We start from the raw sequence: 25662 nt of genomic DNA, 5'->3' as shown, positions 1-25662 counted from the left end.
GTGTTTGTAAAGGGAGCAACGGTTTCCGGGAGGGGATTTTGTAGCCATAAGACATTGACACTTCTAATAGACTCTGTAGTGGCTTTGAACTGCAACGAGAGGGAGCAGAATGCCCCAGCCGTAGGAGAGTAGTAGGGGATGAGGTAGAGCTGACTAAGCCATGTGGGAAGGAATCGTACCCAGGAAGGAAAGGTGTCCCCTTGGCAGGGTTGATTCCAGCGTTTGAAATCTGTTCGAGGGGTCTGTACCCTCTGAATAGATTAAGGTTTGTAACTGGGTTCCAACCAGGGACTCCATCAGAGTCGAACCCTTACAAGACTCGGCATCCCGGCAAAGGACCCTAGATTTCGTCGATTTATTCAAATCTAGAGAATTTGTGTTACGGAAAGTCACCCAGTTCATCGCGGACAATTCTTAAAGTCGTTTTATGAAGCGGGCCTTTTGGGGTCGTTGGGGAACTGAACATATATCGAGAGATCGGTAATGTGTACACTCAGAGTCATGAAGCCATTCAACTGGTCAGCGCCAGTTTGATTGCTTGCTTCTATTGCATCTCTTCAGGTAATACCGCTACCTGCTTCTACTGGCTGGCTTTAGAGAGTAAAAAACGTGGAACAAACTACCGACGGAAGCAGCTTCTAGTGATCGATCATGATCGTCAATCCTTTTTGAAAGGGGGTTGCATCTCTACCAACCCTAAGTCTTGCTCAAGAGGCAAACAGATCCATCTGCGGCAGATGAACTGGCGGTGAAGTCCCATCGTTCACCTTTCTGAATAAATCGAGAACAAGGCAACTTGGCTCTCTTTGACCAATAGGAACCTGCCCGGATGGTGGGTATTTCCGGATAGCCCGGAGATTGTCGTTGAGTGCGAGGTATTGTTTTTCCCGACTGGGCTCACCTCACGCTCAATCGGAGGACGAGCAACTGCAGGGATGGTTATCTAGCGTATGCGTGGGCGCTGCGGATAAATCTCAAGTGGATCTTTGAAATGCATGAATTCCCCGTCTTTCAACATTGCTTTCTTGGTAGACGACTAACCTGACCAGACCAATCAATTCAATACAAGACGGCGAGACAAAATCCCGCTAAGTCGAACATCATCCTAGCACAGTGGGTCCCTTCGCCGTTCGTTAACAACCCCTTTGAACGTTGGTCAAGATGGCTCCGCAGCTCTTCCACGACAAATGATAGATTCGGCTGCATCGGGAAGCTAAAAAGCTGTGAAAATAACCATGCGCTAGTAAATCCGCAGTTCTTCCGGCGTTTCGCAAAGAAGCAAATTTTCAAGAGCGACTCAGGCAAAGAGAGCCCAGAAAACAAAAACGTTGAGAGTCAGGACCATCACCCAGTCGGAGAAAAGCTGGGCTAAACAGGTCGGAAAAAAAAACGAGTTTGTTCGCTACCCTGTGGTAGTGAATGCTCAGACATCCGACAGTCCCGAGTCACCAGAGATCAGCGTCACAGGTGAGAGTTAGATGATGATCAGATCGAACGTCCACTGGTACAAAGTTGGTACAAACACAAGTCGCGTCAAGGTCACCTGATAGTGGTAACATGTGACTACGGCATTTGCCGAAGTACTGCACAGTTTTTCTCAGCCACACGTTGTACTGCAATAGTTCTCGCCATCGGCATCGACATCCTCAAGACTAGGTATGAAATTCCTGAAATTTGGTCGAATATTATGGCTAATCTGCGCTCTTACAGACTAACATTCAACCGGTCAATGTGAGTCGAAATTTTGGCTCAAACGGCGGTTCTTGTGGCTCTCCGATTGTTGGGACTTTGTCTAGATTTGTGGGGGGAGGGAACGTTTTTTTGTTGGGAGATGAGCTGTGGAGGGCATTGCATGCTGGAACGGCTGGAACGACAATCTATGAGCCAGAGCCGCCTTTTGGAGGTCATTCTTTGGGGAATCTAGACTGATAATGGTCCTCTAGCTCTAGCAATGGCCCAACGTGTCACTCTCAGGAAACGCCAGCCCTACAACACCACTTCCAATCGCAGACGTGTGGTCAAGACACCCGGAGGAAAGCTTGTCTACCACCATCTCAAAAAACTCGCAACCGCACCCAAGTGCGGTGACTGTGGTGTTGGCCTCCCTGGTGTACGTTTCCCTCAGATCTCTGCCCGGATTTAAAATATAATATTTATCCTTAGATCCCCGCCCTCCGCCCACGTCAATACGCCACCATCTCCAAGCGTCAGAAGACCGTGCAGCGTGCGTATGGCGGTTCGAGGTGCGGGTCTTGCGTCAAGTCACGGTGAGTCTTCAGCCTCGATTATCCATACCACACTCTGAGAGGCCTCGTCTTGGTAGCATTCTGAGGGCGTTCCTAGTCGAAGAGGCAAAGATCGTGAAGAAGGTGATCAAGTCGCAACAGAAGACCGCCACTGCACGGAAGTAGATATCTTGGTTAGGGCCCGATTATGATGCTTTTTTACGTCCATGCGCATGTATTCCGACACTCAAAACAATGACTGAGGAGGTCAATATGCCACTCGGATGCTCCTGGGCTACATGCCTACGGACAGGGCTTGAAGCGTTCTTCCAACCCTGTCTCTTGCTTTTTGCTGGCTCTGAAAAGCAGGAATCCAACGTTCAGCGCTTGACATTTCAATCTTTAGCCTTTTGTCTTCCCTGGTACAAGTATGAATATCACTACTCCACATCAACCCCCTCCCATTGTGTGCCTACGGCGTCCGTCCATTCATAGCTCGGCGCTCTTCAAATTGTGGACCCCGATGCAGCGTCTGGCGGAAAGCCTGGGATGAGAAGATTCTGGTCAACAGAACAATCATACGTGTCAATCCGCGGTGTAAGGTCCAACCAACAGTCTTCTGTTGGTCTTCTGCCAGTTCAAGACCAATACTTACTCACCGCGTGGATTATTATGTCCAGGTGACGACCTAGCTGACTGCTGGACATGTTCATCCTTCGGTTTGAAACTTTCAAACACCTGAGATTTATCCTCAGACCCCTTCAAGGCAAAATTGCAAAATTCCCGTCGGCGCGTCCTCGCGAAGACAACTTCAATTGTTCGAGGTGATAAATAAATTTAGGCGCGGTGGCTTGGAGTCTTAAAGAGTCAACAGTATGTACCATAAGTTTGAGCTGACAAGGCATTGTGTTGTTGCCGACGTGATGATGAAAGGAGGAGAGCCGTCTTCTAGAACAATTATAAAACTAATTGAACGCCTCCGGGAAGCATTGGGATATGACTGACTGTGTTCGGCGACGGCTATATAACCATAACTGGCGACAAGACCGATCCCTTGCAGTGTGCTCAAAGCGTATTTAAATAGCACAAGCTGACGCTGTTGGGAGATTGCATCTGCCAAATATTTCGCGAATACCAGAGATTGAGCACCCCAGATACGCGCAGTTCGCCGAGTTGACGCGAAGTGAGAAGGCAGATAGGGCCACGAGTCGCTTCCAGATAGCAGTTGATATCAAATTCGAAGAGAGCGATGGTCCGGAACAAAATAGCAAGAGGCGAAAAGGTTCTACTTTGAAGGGTTGATTCGTTTTTTTTGGCAGGCTTCTCCGAGTTCAAGATCTCCTAGATTCCTATTGGCTGAGGGTGAAATGCGCGTTGCTTGAAATGGTTGATCTATACTCAAATTCAAGGTCCGACTGACCCCGACCAGCAATGCCGAAAGTCCCTTCCTAATTAACAACTTTCAAACATCTCAATCCCTACAGCTACTGTCACCATCGAGCACTGCGCCAGTATCGATAGGCCCTCAATTTCTAACGATCCAAATTTTGGGTTCAGTATGCATTCCCCTACGAAATCTGCTACGAACTGCCCACATTTTCACATACACGACTCGCTATCGGCGTCCATCTGGTCCTTAAATGACTTTTTCATGTTCAACCCTACGGCAGCTTGCAATCTTCTCGTGCGTGATGAATCTTCTCCTTCCTTTGATTAAGAACTAACAGGGTCATTGTCTTCTGGAAAGCGCAGCTCGACATTTGGACGGTGTCTGAAGGATCGTGATTCGTTTCATCTTATCGCTTTTCGGGCTTTGCCATGGAGTGGACCGCATTTTTCTCCCAGAGCCGATGATAACAACGACCAGCACTGGTACTAGTAAGGATACAGAAGATATCACGCCTTGCTATTCTCGGGGCTTCCTTGGTCCTGGATCGTCGTGGATGACCGTAGTTGATCGGCAAAACGGTGATCCTGACATTTTATTTGAAAGGCCCAAGAAGATTGAAAGTCACCTCTAAGTCGTCTTCAATTTCAGGCCCCAGTACTACCCTCTCCGCAGTCACAGCGTTCGTCAAGCTGTATAACTGGAGCCAGAAGATTCCCCTACCCCTCTCATACTACATTTCAACACAATCGTTCTGGACATCTCCATGAATTGTATCGCCTCTACATTGCTGCAACTGTTACAGCAATCCTTTTGCTTCCTAGACCAACACCGGACCTATCGAGTGCAATTACGTTCTTGTGGCTTATCGACCGTATTTATCTCAGGGGAGAAGTCATTTTTGCGAAGGGATGGTTTTTCACTGCCCTTATCTTGTCGAACGCTACCGATGGAAGGAGTCTGAATCCATCGCGTTTCCCCTCTCGAGATCGGAGCCAGTGGTCAGACTTTTTGAACCTTGGGATCCTATCCCATACTGCAACTTGAGCTGCAATTTCACCCTCATACGCGCCGGCTTTTATTGCCCAGTGTAATCAGGCGGAATACACTCTCGGATAAGCAAGTAAGGACACTTTCGCATCTCAATCAATTGGCAGCTAAATGGCGGCAAATTTGCAGTATCATTATTGGCGATGAAAGGGATATCATGTGATTATGTCATGTATCGTGCCCCTGGCACGCGATGCCTTGATGCTGTGCGGCGACTCCGAGTCGAAGCGCTCGTTGGTACACCCAGTTAGCAAGCGTCTCAAACGATAATCCCCATGCCGTCGTCTCTCCTGCATCTTCCCAATGAGCTCATACTCGAGATACTTGGTTATCACGAAGGGTCCCCGCTTGAAGATGACACGATTCAGAATCTAGCCTTGTCCTGTCGGCGGCTATTCGCTATCCTCATCTATACCATTCTCCAAAAACAGCTCAACCATCTTCGCAATCTCGCTAGGAACAACAAAATTGAAATATATAAAACGGAGCAACTCTGTCGGCTTCGATCAGAGCAGCTAGATATGGACATTTATGGGTCACCATTGAACTCCATATCGTACAACATCACGCACACAGTTGCAAAGGATCTCCGTTGTTTGCATGGGCTAATCGCGCGTGCATCTCAAGTGCGTTACGTCAAACTGGCGTTGGAGATGTCCATGTACGAACAGACTATCATGGGGCCTATTCCAGAAGGAGGAATTGAGGTTTTTTCGTCACTTTTCAATGTTTGCGTCGAAAAGGAAGGGCTTTCTCTGTCCGTCAATGGCCAACCTATGGTGTGGGACGGCGAGGGAGGCCCGTTTAAATACGAAGTTACACCCTCTCCTGAATCTACAATCGCCCCTCCTGCCCCCCGGAGGCGTAACATAAGGCGAAATCTACGCACAGAAAAAACGGACTACCTCAAGAGATTTTGGGAGTTACTCAGTCCAATTTTTCCGAATTTTGGAACCTCTAAAATACCGGAGAAGTCGGAAGAACCCACAGTAGAGGATCCACCTCAACCCGCCAAAGCTCAGCCCTTCGTAGTCATAATCTCACCCTCCATAACGTCGGTGGCGAACTATGAAACAACCAATCCCCTCTTGAAGGTACACGATCCCAAACTCTCAGGGATCGAAATCAACTCTCGGATCTTCTTTCGCTCATCTTGGTACACCACAACCCTCGAACTACTCAACACCGCCCCAATCACTCAACTGTCATTTGGGAACACCGGCCTCAACCTCTACGATTGGTTCCAGATTCTCCCATGTATAACTATCCCTGGTCTAACACAGTTCACACTTGGTGAATCGGGCATTGCATTTCCTGACATGTTCACTTTCCTACAACGCCACCCTTCAATCACCAAACTCGTCCTGTCGAACAGTTTCTGTATCGGGCGCGTGGAGCTCCCCGCCTCGTCCATCCCATTCCTTCCTTGCCTAACAAAACTTGAAGGGGCAGCAGAGTACCTCGCCCCGTTATTGAAGGATAAAGATGATTACCCATTGCTAGAGTCAGTACGGCTCACTCAAGAATCCAGCGTAAGTATCAGGTGGCCGGGGTTTCAACAAGACCAGGTCAACGAATTCATTCGTAACCTATCCCTGCGCAGTTCACCTGGTCCGCAGGAACTGTGTCTCCACCTCCGATATGAGGAAGGGTTAGAAGAATGGTTGACCACTTCCGCTTTGGAGCCTTTTAACGAGGCCGTGCGGAACTTGAAGTGCGTCAAGAAACTGGCGGTCCGGTATAATTGTCCTAGCTGGTCGCCCAAGACACAGGAGAAACTGATAGCGTGGATCATGCTGCTTCCTTGTGTGGAGGAAGTGAAGATAAGTGAAGCGGATTATAACTCAAACGCGCCGGAGTGGGAGGCGTGGCAAGTGTATGGTCACTTGATCTGGAGCCAGTGTCCCCCTCTTCGGAAGATTGAGATTGGGAGGCGTACGTATTATCGAGATGATTAACCAACGAGGACCTTCATGATGAGGGTGTCGAAATGAGTTGGATCCATACGCGAGGTTAGCGTCTACGCCGTTTACTTGGTAAAGAAAAGATTCAACAAACATCAATTCCATAGCACTGCTGTTGTACATCAAGGATAAGAGAATACACATTATCATCCGAATCCTGTGGCAACCAAACGCCTTTCAAAGCAAAGCAATACAAGTCCGGAGATGAGATGAGATACATAGCACGAACGCTCAACGAGAAAGATCCAAAGAAAAAGCATGGACAATCCACCCAATCAACCAAAAGTCTCCCTCCCCCCAGGCGCTGGTCGACTAGTAACATCCCTCTCAACCGCATCGTCACCATCAGCAAAAGGATCTTTAAGATCCTTCGCTGGATAATCCCACTTCCCTCCACTGTACCGGGGTGGCTTCCCATCATACGGCGGCACGAAAGCATCATCATCCTCCTCGTGGCCAGGAGGTGGGCCAGCGGGGGCTGGGTACTGTGGGTAGGTGGTGTACGGTAACGTAGGGGCAACGGCGGCATTATATGGCGGATTATAGTGAGAGGGGAAGGCACCCATGCGGACTTGACTTGAGGGTGCACGGGATGCGTTGGCGGGGCTTGTAGGGTCGAGGAGCTGCCGGTGGTAAGCGAATGCAACGCCGGTGAACAGGACCGCAAGGACTGTAGGTGGCGGTTAGTAGATGAGGTGTGAAGGAATCTAAGAGAGAATTACCTGATGTTGCTAGGAAAGAGATGATGTTTGACCAGGAGCCGTGATTCCATGAGTCGGTACACCCTGGTAAGAGATATTAGAGCTGATGAAAGATTGGGAGGGACAGAACTTACAGCTCCGCGCATCAGCCGTGGAGAGAGTGTCGCTATATACTGGACCCCAGAATCCCGTCTGGGAGCACTAATCAGCACATGAGCACCAGGAGAATATAGTAAGCGCACGTAGACAAAAGTGTCTCCTTCGTTTGCGGTGGTGCAGACATTTATGATAGCGGTCTTCATGGTAAAATGGATAACGACCTGGCTGAGGCCTAACCCTATGACGAGGATGGCGACTAGCGCAGAGCCGAAGGCAAAAATCCGAACTGGAACAAGACGTTGCTGTGGAGATGAGTTGCCCCATCAGTGACGTGCAGTTGTAATGTGGAGCAACGTACAGATGCAGCAGCGAACACACCAAATGCCTATCAGACTTATCAGTTGAATGGAAGGGGGGTAATAAGGGTATGGAACTTTACCTCAATTGCAGCGATAAGTAGATAAACTGAACCAAAAACTATTGTCGCAATTTCTAGGCTAGAGTTTTCTGTTGAAGAGGTGAGACAAGAAGTCGTGAATAGGGAAAGGTACAGACGGCCTGAGAAGACATTTGCGTTTCGCAGGTAGCCAATCTACACTGTCTTGAATTTTGCCATTCCAACGCAACTAAAAACACTTACGCCTCTAAAAATAAAGACGTATTAGTATCGACATGGAAGAAATAAGATGTAGCACGCACGAGAAAAGGCTCCAAAGTGCTGCTACGAACGCAACTAGAACACATGTGAGCCTTCTGGAGAACTGACGGTTCCTGCGCCGCTCACCAGATAGTACAACGGGTCGTAAGTTACCGCGATAGAATCTTCTGTATCTCGGCGGAGGGCCTATAAAGCTATGAGGGTCGGGTTCTAATGTCTAGATTGCCATCATATATACCTGGCGCCGGTAATTAGATAGGACTTGAATTCGAGGGTCGTTTGAGCTTACCTGGAGGAGGAGGCCTGCTATCCATCCTTGGCTGTGATATATTTCGTGATATTCGTTAGATGTGAGATAGATGTTGGAGGGAAAGTAAAAGGAGAAGTGGACGTTTGAGGGAGAAAGGAGGGCGGCAATGCTCCACTGTCAGCTGCTTGATCATGTTTGTTTCCAACGACAATGGTCATAACAACGCGCAGCACCTCACGACCTGAAAACATACACAGCATTCGGCGAAGACATAGAAATCCAAGCTGAAGGATCCCGAAGAGACCGTTTGAACCGAGTCGAATTACTTTGAAAATACGGATATCTTTTGAAACTAAGTATCATTTAGATTGCGCATGGGCCCCGGGCTGTGCCCAGCCATCAGAGTGCCATCACCGGCCCGGCGCCGCCTACATGTGCAGCGCCACGATGATTTCCTTTCCTTGTCCGGTACCACTTCGTTCGACTGCCAGCCAGTATGATTCGGCCTCCCCCTCTCAATCTCAAACGTGAGTCCACTCGTCCTTACCGTAGCACCCCTGTTAAATAAGAATTTCAGGTATTGACAATAGATTTGGGCCTCCAGGTATGTAGATCGCTGGCGTTGTCAACGACGAACAACACTGACCTGTTATTGCTTTAGCGGCTGTGCCGTACTTGCCTCGTCAATCTAAGCAGAAGAAGACAACCTTCTTCGCTGTGCTTTACAAGGCGAACTGGAGAAATATCATCATTGCTGGTACGTTTCCATCCACGTTTCTTCTGCTTGGTGTTGAAGCCGAACGATGCAGTTGCTGGTCTGAACGCTCTGAGATTTGCGTTGGCGTGAGTTCCACCCTTTTTGCTGATAAGATGTTAACTGACCTTTTGATAGTGCTGTGCGTTCAATTCCCCAACTTGTTATGTCAGAATCCTCATGTTTCTTAGCATAATGCACTACAAGATGCTCGCGTGGACGACAACCGTGCGTTGCCACACATAATTGCATTCGAGACATACTCACCCCTCGTAGAACATATTCCTCAGCTGGCTACAATTTCCATCGCGCTGGGCGTGATGTACATCCTTTCAACTGTCATTGAGATCTTTGGCGTCATAAGCGTATCAACGGTAAGCTCAACATTCCTCTAATGCCATGCCATGTTTAACTTGTCCCGTCCTTAGAAACGATTGCCCCTTATTCGGCTGTACACCTGCTTTGCGCTTCTTGCCTCGGTTTTTGTCACAGTAGCCGGGGTCTTGGAGGCAGTCTCGTACTTTGTCTTTGCCGTATGTCTGCTCACTTCTGACGAGGTTTACCCATTCACAATCCGTTGCACAGGAGGACCTGATGTACGAGTGTGTCGCGTTGGCTATCAGAGGACAATCTTACCAGAAATCAACTTTCGTTAGTCCCTACAATATTAGACCTACCATATAAATAACAATAACAACCAACAGCGAGGCCGACCGTGGCCCGGATCCATCTACGCCATTGGACGCAGAGAAGCTCAAAGACGTGGGTACTTTCCATATCTCCGACCCAAATCCAACAAACTAACTCCCACCTAGAATGCATCTCAGCGTGGATAAACGAATCCTGGACCCAAATCGCCAATTGCTTCCTCTTCGCCTTCATCCCCGCCGTCATCTACTTCATCATGGCATACACATACTACCGTCAAACAACCGACCCAAGACACGTAGGCAACCTTCTCCGCAACCCCGCACGGTCCTCCAGACACGGTTCCGAGTCGCATCCAGACGTCAACTACGGCCTCGTGCACAGCAACACGTCACGAGCGCCTCTAGTTGGTGACAACAATACCAGCCACAGACTGAGGTCAGGCTCACGCGTGGGCTCCAAGTCAAAGCAACAGCCCCAACACGCGCAAAGGGGCCCGGGTAGCCTGGTAACCGTGCCCTCCGTTTCCAGGGTCACTGCCACGACTACCCGAGGGCTGAAGAGGGACCATCGACCCCCAGCGTTGATGAAGAGCGCGTCGCCGGTGTTCAGTGGGGAGTATGGATATGTAGCAAGCCCTGGACCTCCAACGTATAGTGCGCATGCGGGTGCTACGTATGCACTTGGCCATGGTATGGTGGGGACTGGGAGCTCAATTCTTAGTGCGGGGTATAGTAAGTACCTGTGATGTAGACCGGTTATGCTTGTTCGGCTTTGATACGGACGTTAATGACATTGAATTTCATCTAATCATTGTGCGATCGTTAAAAGACTTTATTGACAAGGGAGATCAGGCAGCTCTATCGTGCCTTCGTCTACAGAAGCGCAAAGTTGAAGAAGAGACAGGAAATGTGTGGGTGGAATACAATGGAACGTTACATGTTTTCGTAAGACCTCTAAGTTTACATACCAAACGTTTCAACGTGAAGAGTGACGGACGGGAGTCCTTTTTACACAGCTCGAGGTGCAGCGACACCAGAGCAGAGGGCACGCCGCACAGCTGCCGTCAAATTCGCTGGTCCAGCAACTGTCGGGGGCAATCGTCAGTTGGTTCATCTGTGGGTCGTCAAAGGGGTGCTGACCATCTACTGATATCGATCCTCCGTCAGTACACGCAGCTATTTCATCATGAAGTACACGGCGGATATTAGGACGGCCATGGACCACCTTGAGGGAGGGGTGATATTCGGTTGGTGACATCACAGTCGTGGTCTTGACAGCAGAGTGGTCACCCTTCTCCGAAACGATTGACGCATTTGAGGAACTGTTCTTAGTGGAGGGGGTAGTGAGATACATGCGGAGTTCAATGGATAGGGAACCCGTTGCGTGTGGTAGAGCTTCCGTCACTGTTTTTGAGAGCCATGAGAGATAATCTGCAAGGTCACTGTTAGTTGAGACTAGCAATGGCAGGCGTTGAAAGGCTGGGACCAACTTTCATCTCGAAAAGCCCATACAAAGAGAATCCGGCGAACAGCTGACTTGCCTCGTGCGTTTCCACTATGTCCTTCGGGTGAGCAGGCGCTGGAGGCAAAGAAGTTAAAGGCGACAAACCGAATCAGATTCGAAAAGCGAGACATAGTGTATGAAATTCCCGAGCCACCTGTCCAGTATCAATTCAGATTTGCAGAACATGATTGACGAAAGGGAGACTAACCTGCAACTAAAATGCAAGTCGCGTACTCGCACAGGTCAGGCGGACATCCATATGGGCCGTCAACATACGCAGGAACTGTGTCCACTCCGTGGTTCCTGGCGAGAACCCTCAGCCGTTTCGGAAGCCCATTACAGCCTTTCACAAAGAAGACTACTTCTCGGTCCTGCCCTTTGGAAAGCGTCCCATCCAGCTTCTCTGAGATGCTAGCCATGGTGAATGGGTGGGCTTCGAATGGGAGGTTGCTAACGGTAGGGAGGATGACGTAGGCATGTTGGCCTGGGGCCCAGGAGAAATCCCTACGTTTCAGAGACATGATAATGGTGTCTTCGGAGAGGAGCTCTACTGTTGCGAGAGATTGGGATGGGTCGCTCTTGCGACGGAATGTACTGTTGTTCCAGATAACACGAACAAGTCGAATGAAGCGGTCGAGGCCCCATACAAACAGGGCGGGCCAGATGTATGACCCCGCGCTGGTTGACGAAATGGTTCAGCAGGAGGGTTAGTTCATGTAAGCGGGCAGCTTACAGGGCTATTTGAGCGTGATAGTAACTTGCAAAGAGGAAGATCCTGGAATGATATAATCAGAAAATAAAGTGGAGAACTACGAAAAAGTTGACAGACAAGACGAGGACGATATGGGAGGTGAGGAAAAACTCGAATGCCATGTTCCTGAGGGGGCGAAGCGACAAGATGTTCACGAGTGTCAACGCTGCCATCCCGACCGCACCAGCACGCATCCAATTATGGCGGAAGCTAGTCCTGCCAGAGATCCTGTTGAAGTAATTTCAGCGACGCCCTCAAGTTGAAATTATGAAGGGAAGATACCCTGACAGCGTCCGAGTTATGGTGTGGATCCATAAGAAAATGAAGTTGGTTCTTGCTGAAGCACGATGCAGAATGTTCAATTTCTCGTGGCCGATACCAGTCATCCCTGCCAAGCGAGTGGGTAAAAATAAAAAGGGGAGATAAGTGGGAGATACCGACAAGAGATGAGGTTATTCTTTCCAGCCAAGGCGATGATGAGGGGAAGTTGACACGAAGCCAGGTGGGCGGCGCGGGCTTGGTCAAACGTAGCTTTCAGATTGCGAGCTAAACAAAGGAATGAAATCAGGAGAATATCAAGTTAAGAGGGATAAACGTACTGTCCAAGAAAAGCCAGAGAAACATCGCTGCCATGTAGCCAAAAATGAAAGTAAGCTCGGAGATTGACGCGAAGGAACCTGGTCCAAATGGGATGCTCCAGCGAAAGGCGACGATCCTGAACGTCGTAGCAATTGCGGATTGAAGACGATGGATAGGAGAGTTTATACAGGTGTTGATGGTTGAAGTGGTGGATTCGACATCCTGTTTCTCGGGCCCCAAGGGTTCCACACAGTTGACGCGACGGGAAAGGATAAAAAGGCGAAACAACAAACGTAAAACGCGGATGACTGTCAGGAAGGCGAGCAAGCTAGCGAGGAAAATCCACAGATCCTTGACGTGCTCGAATTGAATCTGCTTTCTCGCAAGGCGGTCATCGTTTCCGGAAGGCTGAGTCGATGGAGGAGTCATGGCAATTGCAAAATGCTGGAATAGGAAATCCAGGGTGCGGGTATCCTTTTATTCAGTCAAACATCCAAGTTCCGTTTCCGTACGAATTCGCTATTGGGACATCCATGTCCTTTCGGGGATGAGAGCGGGGTGGAAAGTAAACCCCAAATTCATTGCCTGGCTACTTGGGAACCAGAACGGCGACCTGAATGGTGATACTGGGGAGTCCGAAGAATCCGATGCCACGAGAAACCGAACGAGCTGGTCAAGAACTCCAACACAACATTACATTCCAGGTACGCAGATGCCTGAATGCCTCGAGAATGACCTTGCAAGCAAATCATCAAGAAGAAATTGATCCTGATTCCTTCCTGTCAGGGACAAGCTGCAGAAGGCACAAGATACGAGTCAATTTTTTGTGCGGACTGTGACTGCCGCACAGAGTTCCTCATGTCAAACACAGGAGTAGTTGGGAAAACCCCTTCATCCACCGTGACTGATAGTCAGTAACATTGAACATGCGAAGAGGCCGCGAGTGTCGACTGCCTTCCGAGTTGCTTCTCTAGTCCTGCAAGTCGGAAGTAATCGGAAATTCGAAAGAGACTCTCCTTCTTCAGAACGTTATCACGCTGAAAGCCTCAAAAAGCCTGAATGAAGGCACAGACCTCAGACTTTACATACTTGGGTAGTCGTCATTCTGTCGGCGAGGTAGCATAGCATGTACTTGCCCGCCTGTAGATTCAGGAAACATCGAGAGTCATCGGCTGAGCATGGGGGCAGGGCATTTCTAGCAAAAAGAGCAACTTCTGGATCCCCTCGGAGCTAAGTCCGCAACGGATAACGTTGCGACGGGATCCCTGGATCTGACACCTCTTGCGTTGCGAGCTGTGTGAGGAGGATGCTGTGTCGCAGGAAATGTTGAAAGTCTGGATCACAGGGGTTCAGGGACAAGCTGTAACAAACAGGTTGCCTATGTAACACATGGATCAGAATCTAATCTGATATGTAAACCTAATCTGATTAGATTGATTAATTCGACCAGAGACCCTCCTTGGCAATTCTCGAACGTGTCAAAGTAACACCGGGAAGCGGTCGCGGGTTGCGTTATGCACACCAAAACTTTAAAAAAAGGGGATTACTTAAACGATCTTAGTGCCAACACAAGTCAAGAGCTCGAGCCAGCGTACTACTTAGCAGCAGACACTCAGCCTACTCAGGCCTGCCCACACCTCTCGTCGTCATACAAAAGCTATCCGATGTTTCCGAAATGACATGACTTCGGCGAGTGGAGGCCGAATTTATCGGTGCCAAGAATGAAATCGAAGGCCCATATAATTCATGAGGACAATACCACGCAAAATATCACCCTGTAAACTGCCTGGATGCGGCTAATATAAACCTTTCATTGGGGAGAACGTTCCAAGGACGTTCTCCGCGACAAGGGCAGGTCATGTATCTTTGGGTCAACAAGGCCGACACGTGAGATCGATTAGAGCTTCAAGTTGGTGCCACTCTTTTTTTATCCATCTGAAGCAACAACGCGACGAGTGGTAAAGCGAGGCCTAAACTAGTTGTAGACTCGGAGTGTCTGTGCGTGACGAACTTCAAGCTGCATTATGTGGGTGATGTTCAGCGCGCGGTCGCGACTCCTTGGTTGCGGAGGGCTATGGTGCTTGGTTGCATATGTGTCCCGATGTTATTCAATTAATATTTATTATCATTCCACAGGAATACAAGAAAAAAGATCTACAGGAGAGATGTGGCAGGTCTACTCTGCCTTTGTTTACAGAATTCATTGAAAGCGATGCGAAAAATGGCAGATAGTGGAAAACAAGAGAAATGTTACTTGTCGTACTTCATTCAGTTCCATTTAGGTAGACATGCCAAACTTTTCAACGTGAAGGGTGACGGCTGGTAGTCCTTTTAAAACCGCTCGAGGTCCAGCAGCATCGGAGCTAAGAGCGCGACGCACAGCTGCCGTCAAACCCGCAGGGCCAGCGACTTTTGGAAGCGGCAGTGAATTGACTGCTCCTCAAATGTTTTAAGAGCTACTGACCATCAACTGATAACGACCCTCCATCGGTGCATGCGGATATTTCATCGTGGAGCACACGACGAATATCAGGGCGGCCAGGGATTAGCTTGATGGAGGGGTGATAGTCGACGGGCGAGTGCAGAGTTGTGGTTTTGACAGCGAAATCAGTCTTCTCCGACACGGTTGATGCGCTAGAAGAACTAGTGTCGATGGGCCGCGCAGTGAGATAAACACGGGAATCGATGGATAAAGAGCTTTTGGCATGGGGTAAAGCTTCAGTCAATATTTTCGAGAACCACGGTAGGTAATCTGTGAGAAGATAATCAATCATGTACTAAGAGTAGTAGATGTATACGAACTTTCATCCCGAAGAGCCCATATAAAGAGAATCCGGCGAACAGACGACCTGCCTCCTCGTGCGTTTTCGCTGTCCGTTGGGTGAGCCTCCGGGGAGAAGGAAGGAAGGAACTGTGACGAACCGAATGAGATTCAAAAAAAGAGGGAGAGTGTATGAAACGCCCGAGCCGCCTAATGATTACTAATTTAGACGCAAGAGTCATAGGTGGAAAAAGGGACGCAGACCTGCGACGAAGATACAAGTGGAGAATATGCGCAAATCGGGTGGGCATCCATAGGGGCCATCCAGATACGCAGAGACCGTACCCGTGGCGTGAGTACTCGCGTGGTCCCTGAGCCGTTTTGTGAATCCATTGCAGCCTTTCACCAAAAAGACCACATCCCGGTCCTCCCCGTTGCGCTGTGTCCCGTCAACCTTGTCGGCAATGCTGGCGATGGTAAATGGGTGGGATTCGAGCGGGAGGTTGCTAACGGTGGGGAGAATGACATAGGCATGTTGGCCTGGGGACCAAGAGAAGTCGCGCCGTTTGAGAGACATGAGAATAGAATCTTCAGACAGGAGCTCAACAGTGGCGAGAGACTGTGTTGGGTCGCGTTTACGACTGAATGTACTGTTGTTCCAAATAACACGAGCGAGTCGGATGAAGCGGTCGAGGCCCCAAACAAAGAGGGCAGGCCAGATGTAGGACCCATAGCTGGTTGACGAAATGCTATAGTAGGAAAAATTTGCCAGGTCAAGAGGCTACGCACTTTCCGATCTGGGCGTGGTAATAGCCCGCAACTAGGAAAATCCTGTAAAAGTATTGTCAGAACATAGCCAGGAAACGACGAAATGTGACGGACACGATGAGGACAATGTGGGAGATGAGGAAAAATTCAAACGCGATGTTCCTGATGGGTCGAATTGATAAAATCGTCGCCAGTGTGAACGCAACCAAGCTAAGCGCTCCAGCGCGCATCCAGTTATGACTGAAATCACTTTTCTTCGATAGCCTTTCAAAGTCATCTGAGTAAGGTTGTTTGCGTGTCAAAATATGGGTGAGTTACCCCTGAACTAGCCGGGCTATGTATGGATCCATATGAAGATAAAATTGGTCCTTGATGAAGCGCGATGCAGAACATTCAGCTTCTCGTGACTGATGCCCGTCATCCCTATCGAACGCTTGAGTGATATTGCGCGGAGCTCTGTGTAAGGAGTGTTACGCACAAGAAATTAGGTTATTCTTGCCTGCCAATGCGACGATGAGCGGGAGATGACAGCAAGCGAGGAGGACGGCCCTGTCTTGATAAAACGCACAGTCCAGATTGTTAGCTAAAGGAAATAAGTTAGGAAATATTTGATCCATAAGGGAGGGGGCATACTATTCAAGAAAAGCCAAAGAAAATTGGCCGCGATGTAAATGAAGATAAAAGTCAACTCGGAGATTGATGCAACAGAACCTGGTCCGATTGGAAGACTCCAACGAAAGGCGGCGATTCTGAATCCTGTAGCGACAGCACCGTAGAGACGCGAGATTGGGGAGTTGATACGGCGCACGGTCGTTGACGTGGATTCCAAATCCTCCTTCTCCGACACCACAAGCTCCACGCGGTTGGCGGGACGAGAGACAAGGAAGAAGCGGAGGATGAGGCGTAAAACTCGGAGGATTGTGAAAAAAGCAATCACGCTGGCAAGGAAGATCCAAAGTTGCTTGACGTGCGCTAGTTGTATCTGCTTCCTGGCACGACGCAGATCGGCGCTGGAGGATTTAGTTGATGATTGAGCTGGCGGAGTACTTTCGAGAGCCATGATGGTTCCAAGGTTTGGGGACTAGTTATCCAGTCGTCCTTTTATTCGAAAACCGTGACGAAGTTCCGTTTCCACAGCGATTGCGCCATTAGGAAGTCCATTTAGCACGTACTGTTGGAAGTGATATCGAGATAGGAAATATGCAAAAAATAAATTTCCTCACACGTCGTGAACCAGAAAGCTGTCCCCAATGGCAATATGTTAGGCCTCCGATGAGTCTGACAAATGAACAATTAGTCCACGTATTCACCGATCCAGATGCGCATAATCTCGCGAGCAAGGAGAGATGATCCCGATTTCGGTGTATGGTGTAGAAGAAATGGGATATTTCATATTTTGGATGAATTCTCGACGACGTCAGAGGCAAGGGCACCCGCCGATAAACACCCTCATCTATCAGGTAACGAGATAGCCATTGCAAAGAGACAGGGAATACCAACTGTGGGATTTTAATCAGCCGCTTACCGCTACGGTGTGTTCAGGTGTTCAGATCCGCCACTTGGAAGGTGATCGAGAGAAGAATCCCCTTTTTCCTGAGAGCATTTGGGCGACGATCACACTGAAAAGCGTTCGAATAAAGGCACAAATTTTAACCTCCATATGGTCCGTCGCGTTCATTATGTCGATGGTAAAAGCAGGCGTTCGCCGTGTTTGCCTCTTCAACCTTCCGAGTCCAAGTTCAACACTCGAAGAGACGATGAATGTTGTACGAGAATGTTCCGATTTCGTTTACAGACCAGCTTCTGAGTTTCCCCAGTGCATGAAAGCATAAACGTACGAGATAGCGCCGTGAATCCGTGGAAGGAGCTTGTTGAGCCTGAGTTTGGAGTAAAATGATGCAGGACAAACAGTCAGCACATGACAACGTGGATCGAATCTAATCTGATTAGACAAAATTTTCAATCTGATTAGATTCATCCAGGTCCTCATCCGAACTTCCGCCAAGAGCCATAATGATAACGAAGACTCCTTGCACCACACCTTGAGAAATAACATCGGGAGCGGTTGCGGAAGTCCGTTTCAAGCGCATGTAGCCAGATGTAGCCAAGCAGTGTAGCTGGTGATTACCTTCCCGAAGACAGTTATTCAGCCCTTTTCACCAAACTCCCTTATGCCAAGCCCCAACGTTGTTGATCACCCCGAGCGACGTGAAGATGTGTATTCAAAAATGCAGGGTTATCTGTACTGATGGCAGCCGCAGGATGATTCTACGTGTCACAGTTCAGGTCGACAGTTTCGCCGACATCACCCTGGACACCTGGTAACGTAGGGCGGGATGGGCATATATAGCTAATTGATTCCTGAATTCGGAATTTCAGCAAGTGCACAAACTTGAAAGCTCCAGTGATATAGCATGAACCACGCCGCCGAAAAAAATATTCTCGATGAAATACAACCGGTACGAGTACATCTGTATAGTATACAAAGAGAGCGTCCAAAGGTACAGTATGTGAGGTAAGGATACAGTGATTCATCATACAACTTGTCAAAATCGTAAACACAAATACGTCCATATTGTCCAATGTGTCCACAATGTCCATAGAAGGAATGAAAACTATGCAACATCAGTTGGAGCTGGGCCCCAAGAGGGGAAGGCAGAGGAGGGAAAGGCGGTTGGGCACTAAAGATATGTGTAAGAATCATTTTCAGAAAATAAAAGCCTTCTTTACCCCTCGTGGAAGCGACCCGGAAGAAAAGTCGTATGCTGGTAAGTCACTGGGTACCGCACCATCACTGGGCGCAGCGGAAGGCAAGAAAGATGGGCACTAAATTACAGAGTTGAGAAGTATCGGAGTTTACAAAAACATGCATGCATACCACTGGTGGAGTACCACCTTGAGAGAATGAAGGCGGAGCGTTACCAGATCCAGTTGGCATAGTTCCGTTTTGTGGGATATCCGTCAGTGTCGCGCCATCCGCTGCGCTGGTCGAGGGGAAGTCGGGCAATTGGGAAAGAGATCCTACGTATTCCCTGGGGAGCTCGGTTGGCACTGAGCCATCGGGAGATGCTCCAGAAGGGTAGGACGACGCGTTCTGGGAGATCAGGTAAGAAAGCGTCGGTTGGGCAAAGGTTTTGCATACCGTTGGTGGAATGTCAGATCGAGAGGGCGTTAAGGATTTGTCGGAAGCATCCCCTGGTATGTCGGCCGGCACTGAGCCATCGGCGGATTTAACAGGCGGGAAACCGGAAGGGCGCTAAGAAGGAGGTAAGTTTTCTGTTGACTCAATTGCGGATGCTCGTACGATATCTGGCAGACCACTCGCAGAGAAAGAGGGCGGACACCCCAAAGGTCCCGTAGTGCTGTCCTGTGGAATGTCAGTTGGTGCTGGCGCGTCCCCTGATGGCTTGGAGAGCGACGTCGGGCAATCCGTAGGACTTCCGGAAAAGACAGGTGTAGGAATAACGGCCGCACAAGCAACTTGAGCAGCGCCAATAGAAAAAGCGATGAGAGTGAAGAAACGAGTATCGACCATTTGACTGAGATTTGACTGTGAAACTGAGCTTTGAGTGTAATTGAGGGGATGAACAGCAGACTGACCTCAACAAGGCCTTTATACCCTTAACGTCGTACCCAGCACCGCATCAGAATTCAACTGCGCAAAGTACAACTTTTCTTTTTTAACGATGCGCTATGTCGCACAACGGTATGGTACCTCCCGACTCTTGTACTGCGGCTTGGCTTGATGGCAGCAAACACAGCGATAAAAATGGACGTAGCAAAGAAAGACAAGAAATAGGATCCGGGTTCGGGAGTACGAGACCGTGCAGGTGCAGGGGGACTCCTTGAGACTCCTTGGCGTTTGCCGTCCATCACACTTAGGTCTAAATTGAGTAATGCGCCAGCTGCGGAAGGAGAAAAACTCATGGTTCGTCGGCTGCTCTGTTATATCCATTTGACCTAGTCATAGCCTCGCCAATCACTCCGTAAAAATGGAAATGGAGAAGATGAGATTTCAAGCTTCAAGGATCATAGTCCCGCCAATGGTCAGTCCCGTAGTCGTAAAAATTGTTCCTGCACACAACTTTGGATTAGATTAGAAGCCAACATACTAGGATAGCCAACCACAAGCCTATGAACCTCTAACAGCTTTCTCATCCATCTCTCTCTGCCGTCGAACTCTTTCCATCCTCGCCTCCGCCTCGACCTCCCGCATAGCAGTCCGTGCCCACAACGGAAACCCACCCTCATCATAAGCTCTCTTCAGCCTATTCTCAGCCTCCACCCACGTCCAACGCTCATCCACCTCGAACGGCGCAGCATCATAAGCATCATGGCGCTCTTCGTCGGTTGCGGGTGGTCGGTAGATACTTGACAATAAGTTTTTTGGTAGCGCGGACCAGAATGTTGTTCGCATCTTTTCGCCAAACTCTTGTGCCTACGTTGGTGAGGTGAGATGACTGATAGCTAGAAGATGATATTTTCACATACGTCCTTAACCCCAAGCGCACTCTTGACACTCCACGTAACTGTTACGGCCCCAACAGCTACTAAACATGTAGCAATCCCAAAAGCCTTGAACGCCATCAAGGAGGAGTTGAGATCGGCTTTAGATACCGCTGATATGAGTTCACCGACGCCAGGCGAGGAGAACTCTGACTCGGATTGTTTTTCAGACCTACGTGACTTCGTTGGATGAGGGGAAGCACGGGACCCTGGAGCCTGCGACATTGACGTCCGGGATATTCGCGGAGGAGGTGCAGCTGAGTTGAGAGCTGAATGAAGCCCTGCGCGGCGTTGCCTACGAAGCATGATGAGGGGAATGGCCACCGCCAAACTTGTCCCGACGACCTGGAGCGGTTGGGTTAGAGTCAATCAGTGGTTGATGAAAAGGGCTTACGGCGGATATCGGAAGCCATGTAGATACTTTCTTAGAGCTCGTCGCCGACGACGATGACGACGCGTCCTCCGTCGATGTCGTTGTTGACATCGGTGGAAATTTCGATTCCGTTGTAATTGGTCTTGTTTGTCTGCATCGTTTCTCATTTTCTACGAAGTTCAATCAAAGTTCGTTAACGTTCATTAGCTTTGGTTCAATGGTAACTGCTCGGTAGTCAGATTTATTTGTTTTGGACCAAGCTTCGACAACTACGATATATACAAGAAAAATCATGCAATCACCTCATAAACTACCCTCACAAAATTTTACATTCTGCCAACATTCTGAGTCGGCGAAATACCTTCCTTCCCCCCGAGTACTACTGCCCGTCGTTAGACCATTAAGAGTGGGACGATACCCTGGTTCTTCATGTTAACCGAGGCGAACTAATCCACCCCCACGTCAATTTCCAACATAAGAAGCAGAGAAAGGAAAGAAAGAGGAAAAGGGTGGATGCGTAGCCTCATCCTATCATCCGCTGCCGTGGACGTCAAATATAAATCTCCAGTAAGATTCATAACGTGGTCGTTCGATGGCTCAATTGTTAAGCCTGAGGATACTGTCCTTAAATAAGCGCTGCTACGTGAAGTGGAGTAGTTCTAGGGACATACGATGAAAGCAGGGCGTTCGAGAAGACTTCACAATTTTGTCAGCTACATTTGCAGGCAGATTGAGCAACAATTCACATGTATGCATCGCTAAATAGAACATCATCCATACGTCAGGGGATCGCCGCTTGATATTTTAGAGCGTTTGAGGGTGGAGTGAGGCTTACAGTTTTCCCACATGAAGAACTAAAAAAAAAACAGGAGGGGAGTCAATGAAACGCCTGGTGTCGTATGATAGAGCTTACTTACAGAGACTGCTGTTGCTACAGCCATCAATCCACCAGTCGATCATAAATGACAAGAGAGGGATAGCCCCCGAAGGGCGATGCATATGAGGAGTTTGGAGGAAATCTGTAGAGGCGGTATATAAAGATGGCCTGGGAGCGAGAAATGAGGTATGATTGAGGAGTGTGACGGTGGGGCAGTGGGTAGTACCTTGACTCGGAGATGGTCGACCAGGATACCAATAGTACTGCGCTGTTCATGAGATCTGGATTTTGCGCCAGTCGTTCGGGGCATCCAAGATTAGTGACGAAGATGGTGTATGTGCCTATGGAGGTGCAAAGCATGGTTCCGAGCTCGAGAAACCTAACATTCGAAGGTCTTAGCACAACACTGTAAACTGTTGGGAAACTGGGCCCCGGGATACCAGACAAGCGAATTCTGGTGAGGTGTTATTTAGTAATTGCTCTGAGAGAGAGCGAGAGAGAGGAAGACGACGTACAAACCACTTTAAGATACGCAGGTCATTACGAAAAGTGGAGAAGTAGGTGTAGGTTTGCACCGTCACGATCCCTAACATGAATGAAGGAGGGCTTACATCGGAGAAGCATCCGTGCCGCAAGAAGAATTTGGCATGAGTACAAGATAGAGCAAAGATAGAGGCCGTGTATATGAGGTAGGCATTGAAGCTTTGAAGGTCTGAGTACCGAGGTTTAGTTTATGTTGTCAGAGATAGGATGGCGATGCACACCTCGAAAAGGTTGCTGGAGCCAATTCTCTAAATTCTTAACGTCTTGAACTATCAACCATACCTCTTCAAGGCAAGGCGCCACCAATCTTCGAGGCCTGATGCAGTCGTTGACTCCGAATCTGCGGTGCTGAGTTGATGCTGGCCATAAGCTCGACCTGATCATTGAATTAAAGAAAGAAGATACTCACTTCATAACTTCTCTCGCTTGACGAGTTGATGCGGCTCGTCGATAGTGTGGGTTTTGGGCACTTTCGTTGATGGTGGTGGAAAGAGACGCGATGAAAACAAACGTTGATCGATGATCAACATGACTTTCATGTCGACTATCATCATCTCCGCCAACTTTGCTAGCCTATGACCTACCGTTGGCCCGCCTCGAATTGCGTCACGCACTGCATTTGGAAAGTCCACTGCGCTAGGGATATACGACACGGAATAGGTCTGTCGCAGCGATACATATCTATCTCAGCCACTTTTTTGCTGCCGACCATCGTCTCTGTGAGGCCATGTCGTTTTTCTCGTGTCCCATGAACGTTTCACTGCCGCAGTCCTGGTTCGCATTTGACTTGTCCCGCGTCAATCACCCTTCAAGTGAAACGAGAGATCGACAACCAACGGAGAGAAACTTGAAGCACCATACCGGAGGGTGGTTCACTCGCCCCTACCAACTCCTGCGGCGATCTGCCCCGTGCAGCTCCACCGACGGCTCGCCCTAACGACAACAATCCAGCGGTAGTGGGCGATACTTCATGTGCTTCCAGGTCCGTGTCGAATCTCGGACCACCACAAAACGTCACAACGTACGACCGTCAACGGAATGGGTATGGCTGAAGTCCCACCCACCGAGGTATCGAATGCTGGAAGCAAAAAGAGACATCTCTACATCGCTGGGAGTTTCTTGCGTTCGGTCCGACATGAGCTGTCCGTCGCGACAAGCTATTCAAATGGCTTTTTGCTGCATCAGAGGCGTGGCAAGGACTGTGAGGGACGCCGAGAATGGATGACAGGAGGTAGATCCAGGATGTTTGGCGGGGTCGCTACGCCCTACGTGAATGATGATGAAAGAGTCAGGTATGTGTGCTCGTCTTTTCGCCTACAATGTCATTCAATGTTCGTTTTAGATTTCTGGTGGTGTCTATATAGCGGATCTGTTGCTCTTCTGTATTTCGAAAATGAAATAGCATGTCATCTTCGTCACCTGGAGGCCGCTGAGCGTTGTTCTGCTTCACATCTCCGTTGAGCGTTTTTTTCTGACGCCTCCTCGCTGACTTGGCGCCGAATCACGCCACGGCGCAGTAAGCCTTTTAGCGCTGTGGAGTTTGGAATGTCAGCTGACTCCGTGAAGCGGTCCGCTACCCATATTGACAGTTGACGCCGCACAGCATCGAGCCTCTCTTCTGGGCCCTGGTATCATAGTTGTGGGAATATAAAAGGAAAAAGAGTAAAATTCCCAAAAAGGAAAGAGGAAAAAGGAAAAAAAGGAGGGATTTGTTACATAGTACTGCATCACTTTCCTATGATAAAAAAATCCAGAAAATCCCAAAAAATAGGCTGTATACTGAATTACATTAGGGCTGCACTATATTTATAAGTGACAGGTATTTGCCTGCTTACAGACTTTTGGGATGCCAAGAAGTGTTGCAGCCATCATACAAATCCTGTATATAAAATAATATTTTCTAAGTATCAATCAGTAATCAACTGCCAAAAAAAACCTAGCAAAAGGTGATCAAAGTCCCAATTGAGCCTGAAACATCCCATCAATGAAGATTTTCAAAAGAATATTTAATGTCCTCTACTCTTTTGGGCACTAGTTGATACTCATTTGTTTTCATTATCCAAAATTCACAGGCTTTCTGAATGGGTCCATTAGGGCTGCAAGGCTAACAGTTCAGACTGGTCTTCTAGTCAACCTGGTGAGAGTGATAACCAGAAGAAAAAAATTCTAGACTGATTTTGGCAAAAACAAGCCAATTTGTATATTAAAATCTCCTTCATGATCAAGTTGCTACATATCTATTATTCTCTACATTCATGCTGAATTTTGAAGAAGATGGAAAAAGCTCTAGTGAATCTCTGTCAAAATTTGCAGATTTAGCGAAAAACTACCCCACTGAATGATACAGCTGTTCTTCATGTATTATGCAATGGAAACACATTCAAATCTTCTGAAACTTGGAGGATACATAAGATTTGAACTATTACAGTTTCATGTGCAATTTCTATAGTTTCATTGAATTTAAATTTAGTTTTGAAGAATTTGCTGGTGAATGATTGCACTTTTGAGGTATTTTCTGAAATGTTTGGCTGCTTTGGGGTATTACGATGCAGTGGTAAATTTTTTGAGACTACTGATGTATCTACATAGAGGCTGTAACAAGTGGAGCTAGTGTTCGAAAGTCTGGTTAGGTCCGGTTATTGGGTGCCCAGGGGCTCTAACCGAGACCGAGACCGGTTAGCCTTTGTCCCGAAACCTAAAATAACCTAACTGGACCACAACTAACTGGTTATGGTCGGTTATTTGCAGTTACTAACCGGTTAGGACCGAAAAATAAAGAATCGGTTATAACAAGGCAAATATGCTCATATGTATCTTGATAGATATTATTTCTGCATATTCTAGCTTTAAAACGAGCCCAAGAACGCTAAAATCGGTGAAGAATTGACATATTTATGCAATTATCCTTGAAAGTCTACACATTTGAGTGATATTTTAGAGATTTGACTGTAACTTAGTCAAATTTTAAGTGTTTTCGACGTTCTCAAGTGCGTTTTGAAGGTGTATAATAGGGCTGGTTATAACCGGTTATTTAATGGTTAGTTAACCACAAAATAACCGGTTATTCCATTTTCGAAATCAACTAACCCTAACTGCAGTTAGGTTAGTGTTGCGGTTAGGTCCGGTTATTTTCCGGTTATTTTCTGGTTAACTAACCTAACTTTCAAACACTAAGTGGAGCACTAAAAAATGGTGAAAATGCGAAATATGAGACAAGGCAGACAGGTGTGGGAACTATTTACCGGATTTGATAGCAGCTGCG

The 25662-nt window shown here is 48.2% G+C and overlaps 11 protein-coding genes across 11 annotated transcripts; 4 read left to right on the top strand and 7 right to left on the bottom strand.

The window, feature by feature from the left end:
• The first annotated feature begins 1635 nt into the window (after positions 1–1635).
• Positions 1636–2509, top strand: LACBIDRAFT_191366 (60S ribosomal protein L34). Its single transcript, XM_001885167.1, has 5 exons — positions 1636–1656; positions 1711–1731; positions 1944–2110; positions 2164–2267; positions 2324–2509. Exons 3-5 carry the CDS (start codon positions 1952–1954, stop codon positions 2409–2411), a joined length of 351 nt encoding a protein of 116 aa, XP_001885202.1. The 5' UTR covers positions 1636–1656; positions 1711–1731; positions 1944–1951; the 3' UTR covers positions 2412–2509.
• A 1891-nt stretch (positions 2510–4400) lies between these two features.
• LACBIDRAFT_295089 (uncharacterized protein) lies at positions 4401–6493 on the top strand (the record flags this gene model as incomplete). Its single annotated transcript, XM_001885166.1, has 4 exons — positions 4401–4735; positions 4792–6166; positions 6266–6376; positions 6448–6493. The coding sequence occupies exons 2-4, from the start codon at positions 4938–4940 to the stop codon at positions 6491–6493; spliced, it is 1386 nt and encodes a 461-aa protein (XP_001885201.1). The 5' UTR covers positions 4401–4735; positions 4792–4937.
• A 230-nt stretch (positions 6494–6723) lies between these two features.
• On the bottom strand, positions 6724–8462 carry LACBIDRAFT_304912 (uncharacterized protein). The gene is made up of 11 exons (XM_001885072.1): positions 8374–8462; positions 8211–8270; positions 8126–8159; positions 8067–8070; positions 7982–8018; positions 7866–7933; positions 7785–7811; positions 7570–7728; positions 7462–7519; positions 7349–7411; positions 6724–7296 (listed from the first exon to the last, which is right to left on the bottom strand). Exons 1-11 carry the CDS (start codon positions 8396–8398, stop codon positions 6902–6904), a joined length of 930 nt encoding a protein of 309 aa, XP_001885107.1. The 5' UTR covers positions 8399–8462; the 3' UTR covers positions 6724–6901.
• A 368-nt stretch (positions 8463–8830) lies between these two features.
• LACBIDRAFT_304911 (uncharacterized protein) lies at positions 8831–10484 on the top strand (the record flags this gene model as incomplete). Its single annotated transcript, XM_001885165.1, has 11 exons — positions 8831–8861; positions 8912–8938; positions 8996–9091; positions 9144–9177; positions 9227–9230; positions 9280–9316; positions 9365–9462; positions 9517–9621; positions 9674–9739; positions 9793–9850; positions 9904–10484. The coding sequence occupies 11 exons, from the start codon at positions 8831–8833 to the stop codon at positions 10482–10484; spliced, it is 1137 nt and encodes a 378-aa protein (XP_001885200.1).
• A 230-nt stretch (positions 10485–10714) lies between these two features.
• Positions 10715–13001, bottom strand: LACBIDRAFT_304910 (uncharacterized protein; the record flags this gene model as incomplete). The annotated part of the gene is made up of 9 exons (XM_001885071.1): positions 10715–11169; positions 11229–11293; positions 11348–11396; positions 11451–11920; positions 11976–12017; positions 12072–12221; positions 12276–12381; positions 12435–12539; positions 12593–13001. The coding sequence occupies 9 exons, from the start codon at positions 12999–13001 to the stop codon at positions 10715–10717; spliced, it is 1851 nt and encodes a 616-aa protein (XP_001885106.1).
• Positions 13002–14850: 1849 nt separating this feature from the next.
• On the bottom strand, positions 14851–16331 carry LACBIDRAFT_304909 (uncharacterized protein; the record flags this gene model as incomplete). The annotated part of the gene is made up of 7 exons (XM_001885070.1): positions 14851–14981; positions 15037–15324; positions 15375–15442; positions 15495–15543; positions 15598–16067; positions 16123–16164; positions 16216–16331. The coding sequence occupies 7 exons, from the start codon at positions 16329–16331 to the stop codon at positions 14851–14853; spliced, it is 1164 nt and encodes a 387-aa protein (XP_001885105.1).
• A 104-nt stretch (positions 16332–16435) lies between these two features.
• On the bottom strand, positions 16436–17161 carry LACBIDRAFT_304908 (uncharacterized protein; the record flags this gene model as incomplete). The annotated part of the gene is made up of 3 exons (XM_001885069.1): positions 16436–16524; positions 16580–16684; positions 16735–17161. 3 exons carry the CDS (start codon positions 17159–17161, stop codon positions 16436–16438), a joined length of 621 nt encoding a protein of 206 aa, XP_001885104.1.
• Positions 17162–18716: 1555 nt separating this feature from the next.
• Positions 18717–19636, bottom strand: LACBIDRAFT_304907 (uncharacterized protein; the record flags this gene model as incomplete). Its single annotated transcript, XM_001885068.1, has 5 exons — positions 18717–18782; positions 18832–18927; positions 18980–19195; positions 19244–19357; positions 19406–19636. 5 exons carry the CDS (start codon positions 19634–19636, stop codon positions 18717–18719), a joined length of 723 nt encoding a protein of 240 aa, XP_001885103.1.
• Positions 19637–20233: 597 nt separating this feature from the next.
• Positions 20234–21091, bottom strand: LACBIDRAFT_304906 (uncharacterized protein; the record flags this gene model as incomplete). The annotated part of the gene is made up of 3 exons (XM_001885067.1): positions 20234–20539; positions 20593–20952; positions 21002–21091. The coding sequence occupies 3 exons, from the start codon at positions 21089–21091 to the stop codon at positions 20234–20236; spliced, it is 756 nt and encodes a 251-aa protein (XP_001885102.1).
• Positions 21092–21577: 486 nt separating this feature from the next.
• LACBIDRAFT_295087 (uncharacterized protein) lies at positions 21578–23019 on the bottom strand (the record flags this gene model as incomplete). Its single annotated transcript, XM_001885066.1, has 10 exons — positions 21578–21619; positions 21652–21676; positions 21816–21834; positions 21898–22025; positions 22084–22236; positions 22373–22378; positions 22469–22569; positions 22683–22776; positions 22810–22944; positions 22985–23019. 10 exons carry the CDS (start codon positions 23017–23019, stop codon positions 21578–21580), a joined length of 738 nt encoding a protein of 245 aa, XP_001885101.1.
• A 419-nt stretch (positions 23020–23438) lies between these two features.
• Positions 23439–23764, top strand: LACBIDRAFT_304904 (uncharacterized protein; the record flags this gene model as incomplete). The annotated part of the gene is made up of 2 exons (XM_001885164.1): positions 23439–23692; positions 23743–23764. 2 exons carry the CDS (start codon positions 23439–23441, stop codon positions 23762–23764), a joined length of 276 nt encoding a protein of 91 aa, XP_001885199.1.
• Positions 23765–25662: the final 1898 nt, after the last annotated feature.

This window comes from Laccaria bicolor, genomic scaffold, assembly GCF_000143565.1.
Source record: "Laccaria bicolor S238N-H82 LACBIscaffold_29 genomic scaffold, whole genome shotgun sequence".
NCBI classification, from domain to species: Eukaryota; Fungi; Basidiomycota; class Agaricomycetes; order Agaricales; family Hydnangiaceae; genus Laccaria; species Laccaria bicolor.
This window is presented reverse-complemented; position numbering and strand designations above follow the sequence as displayed.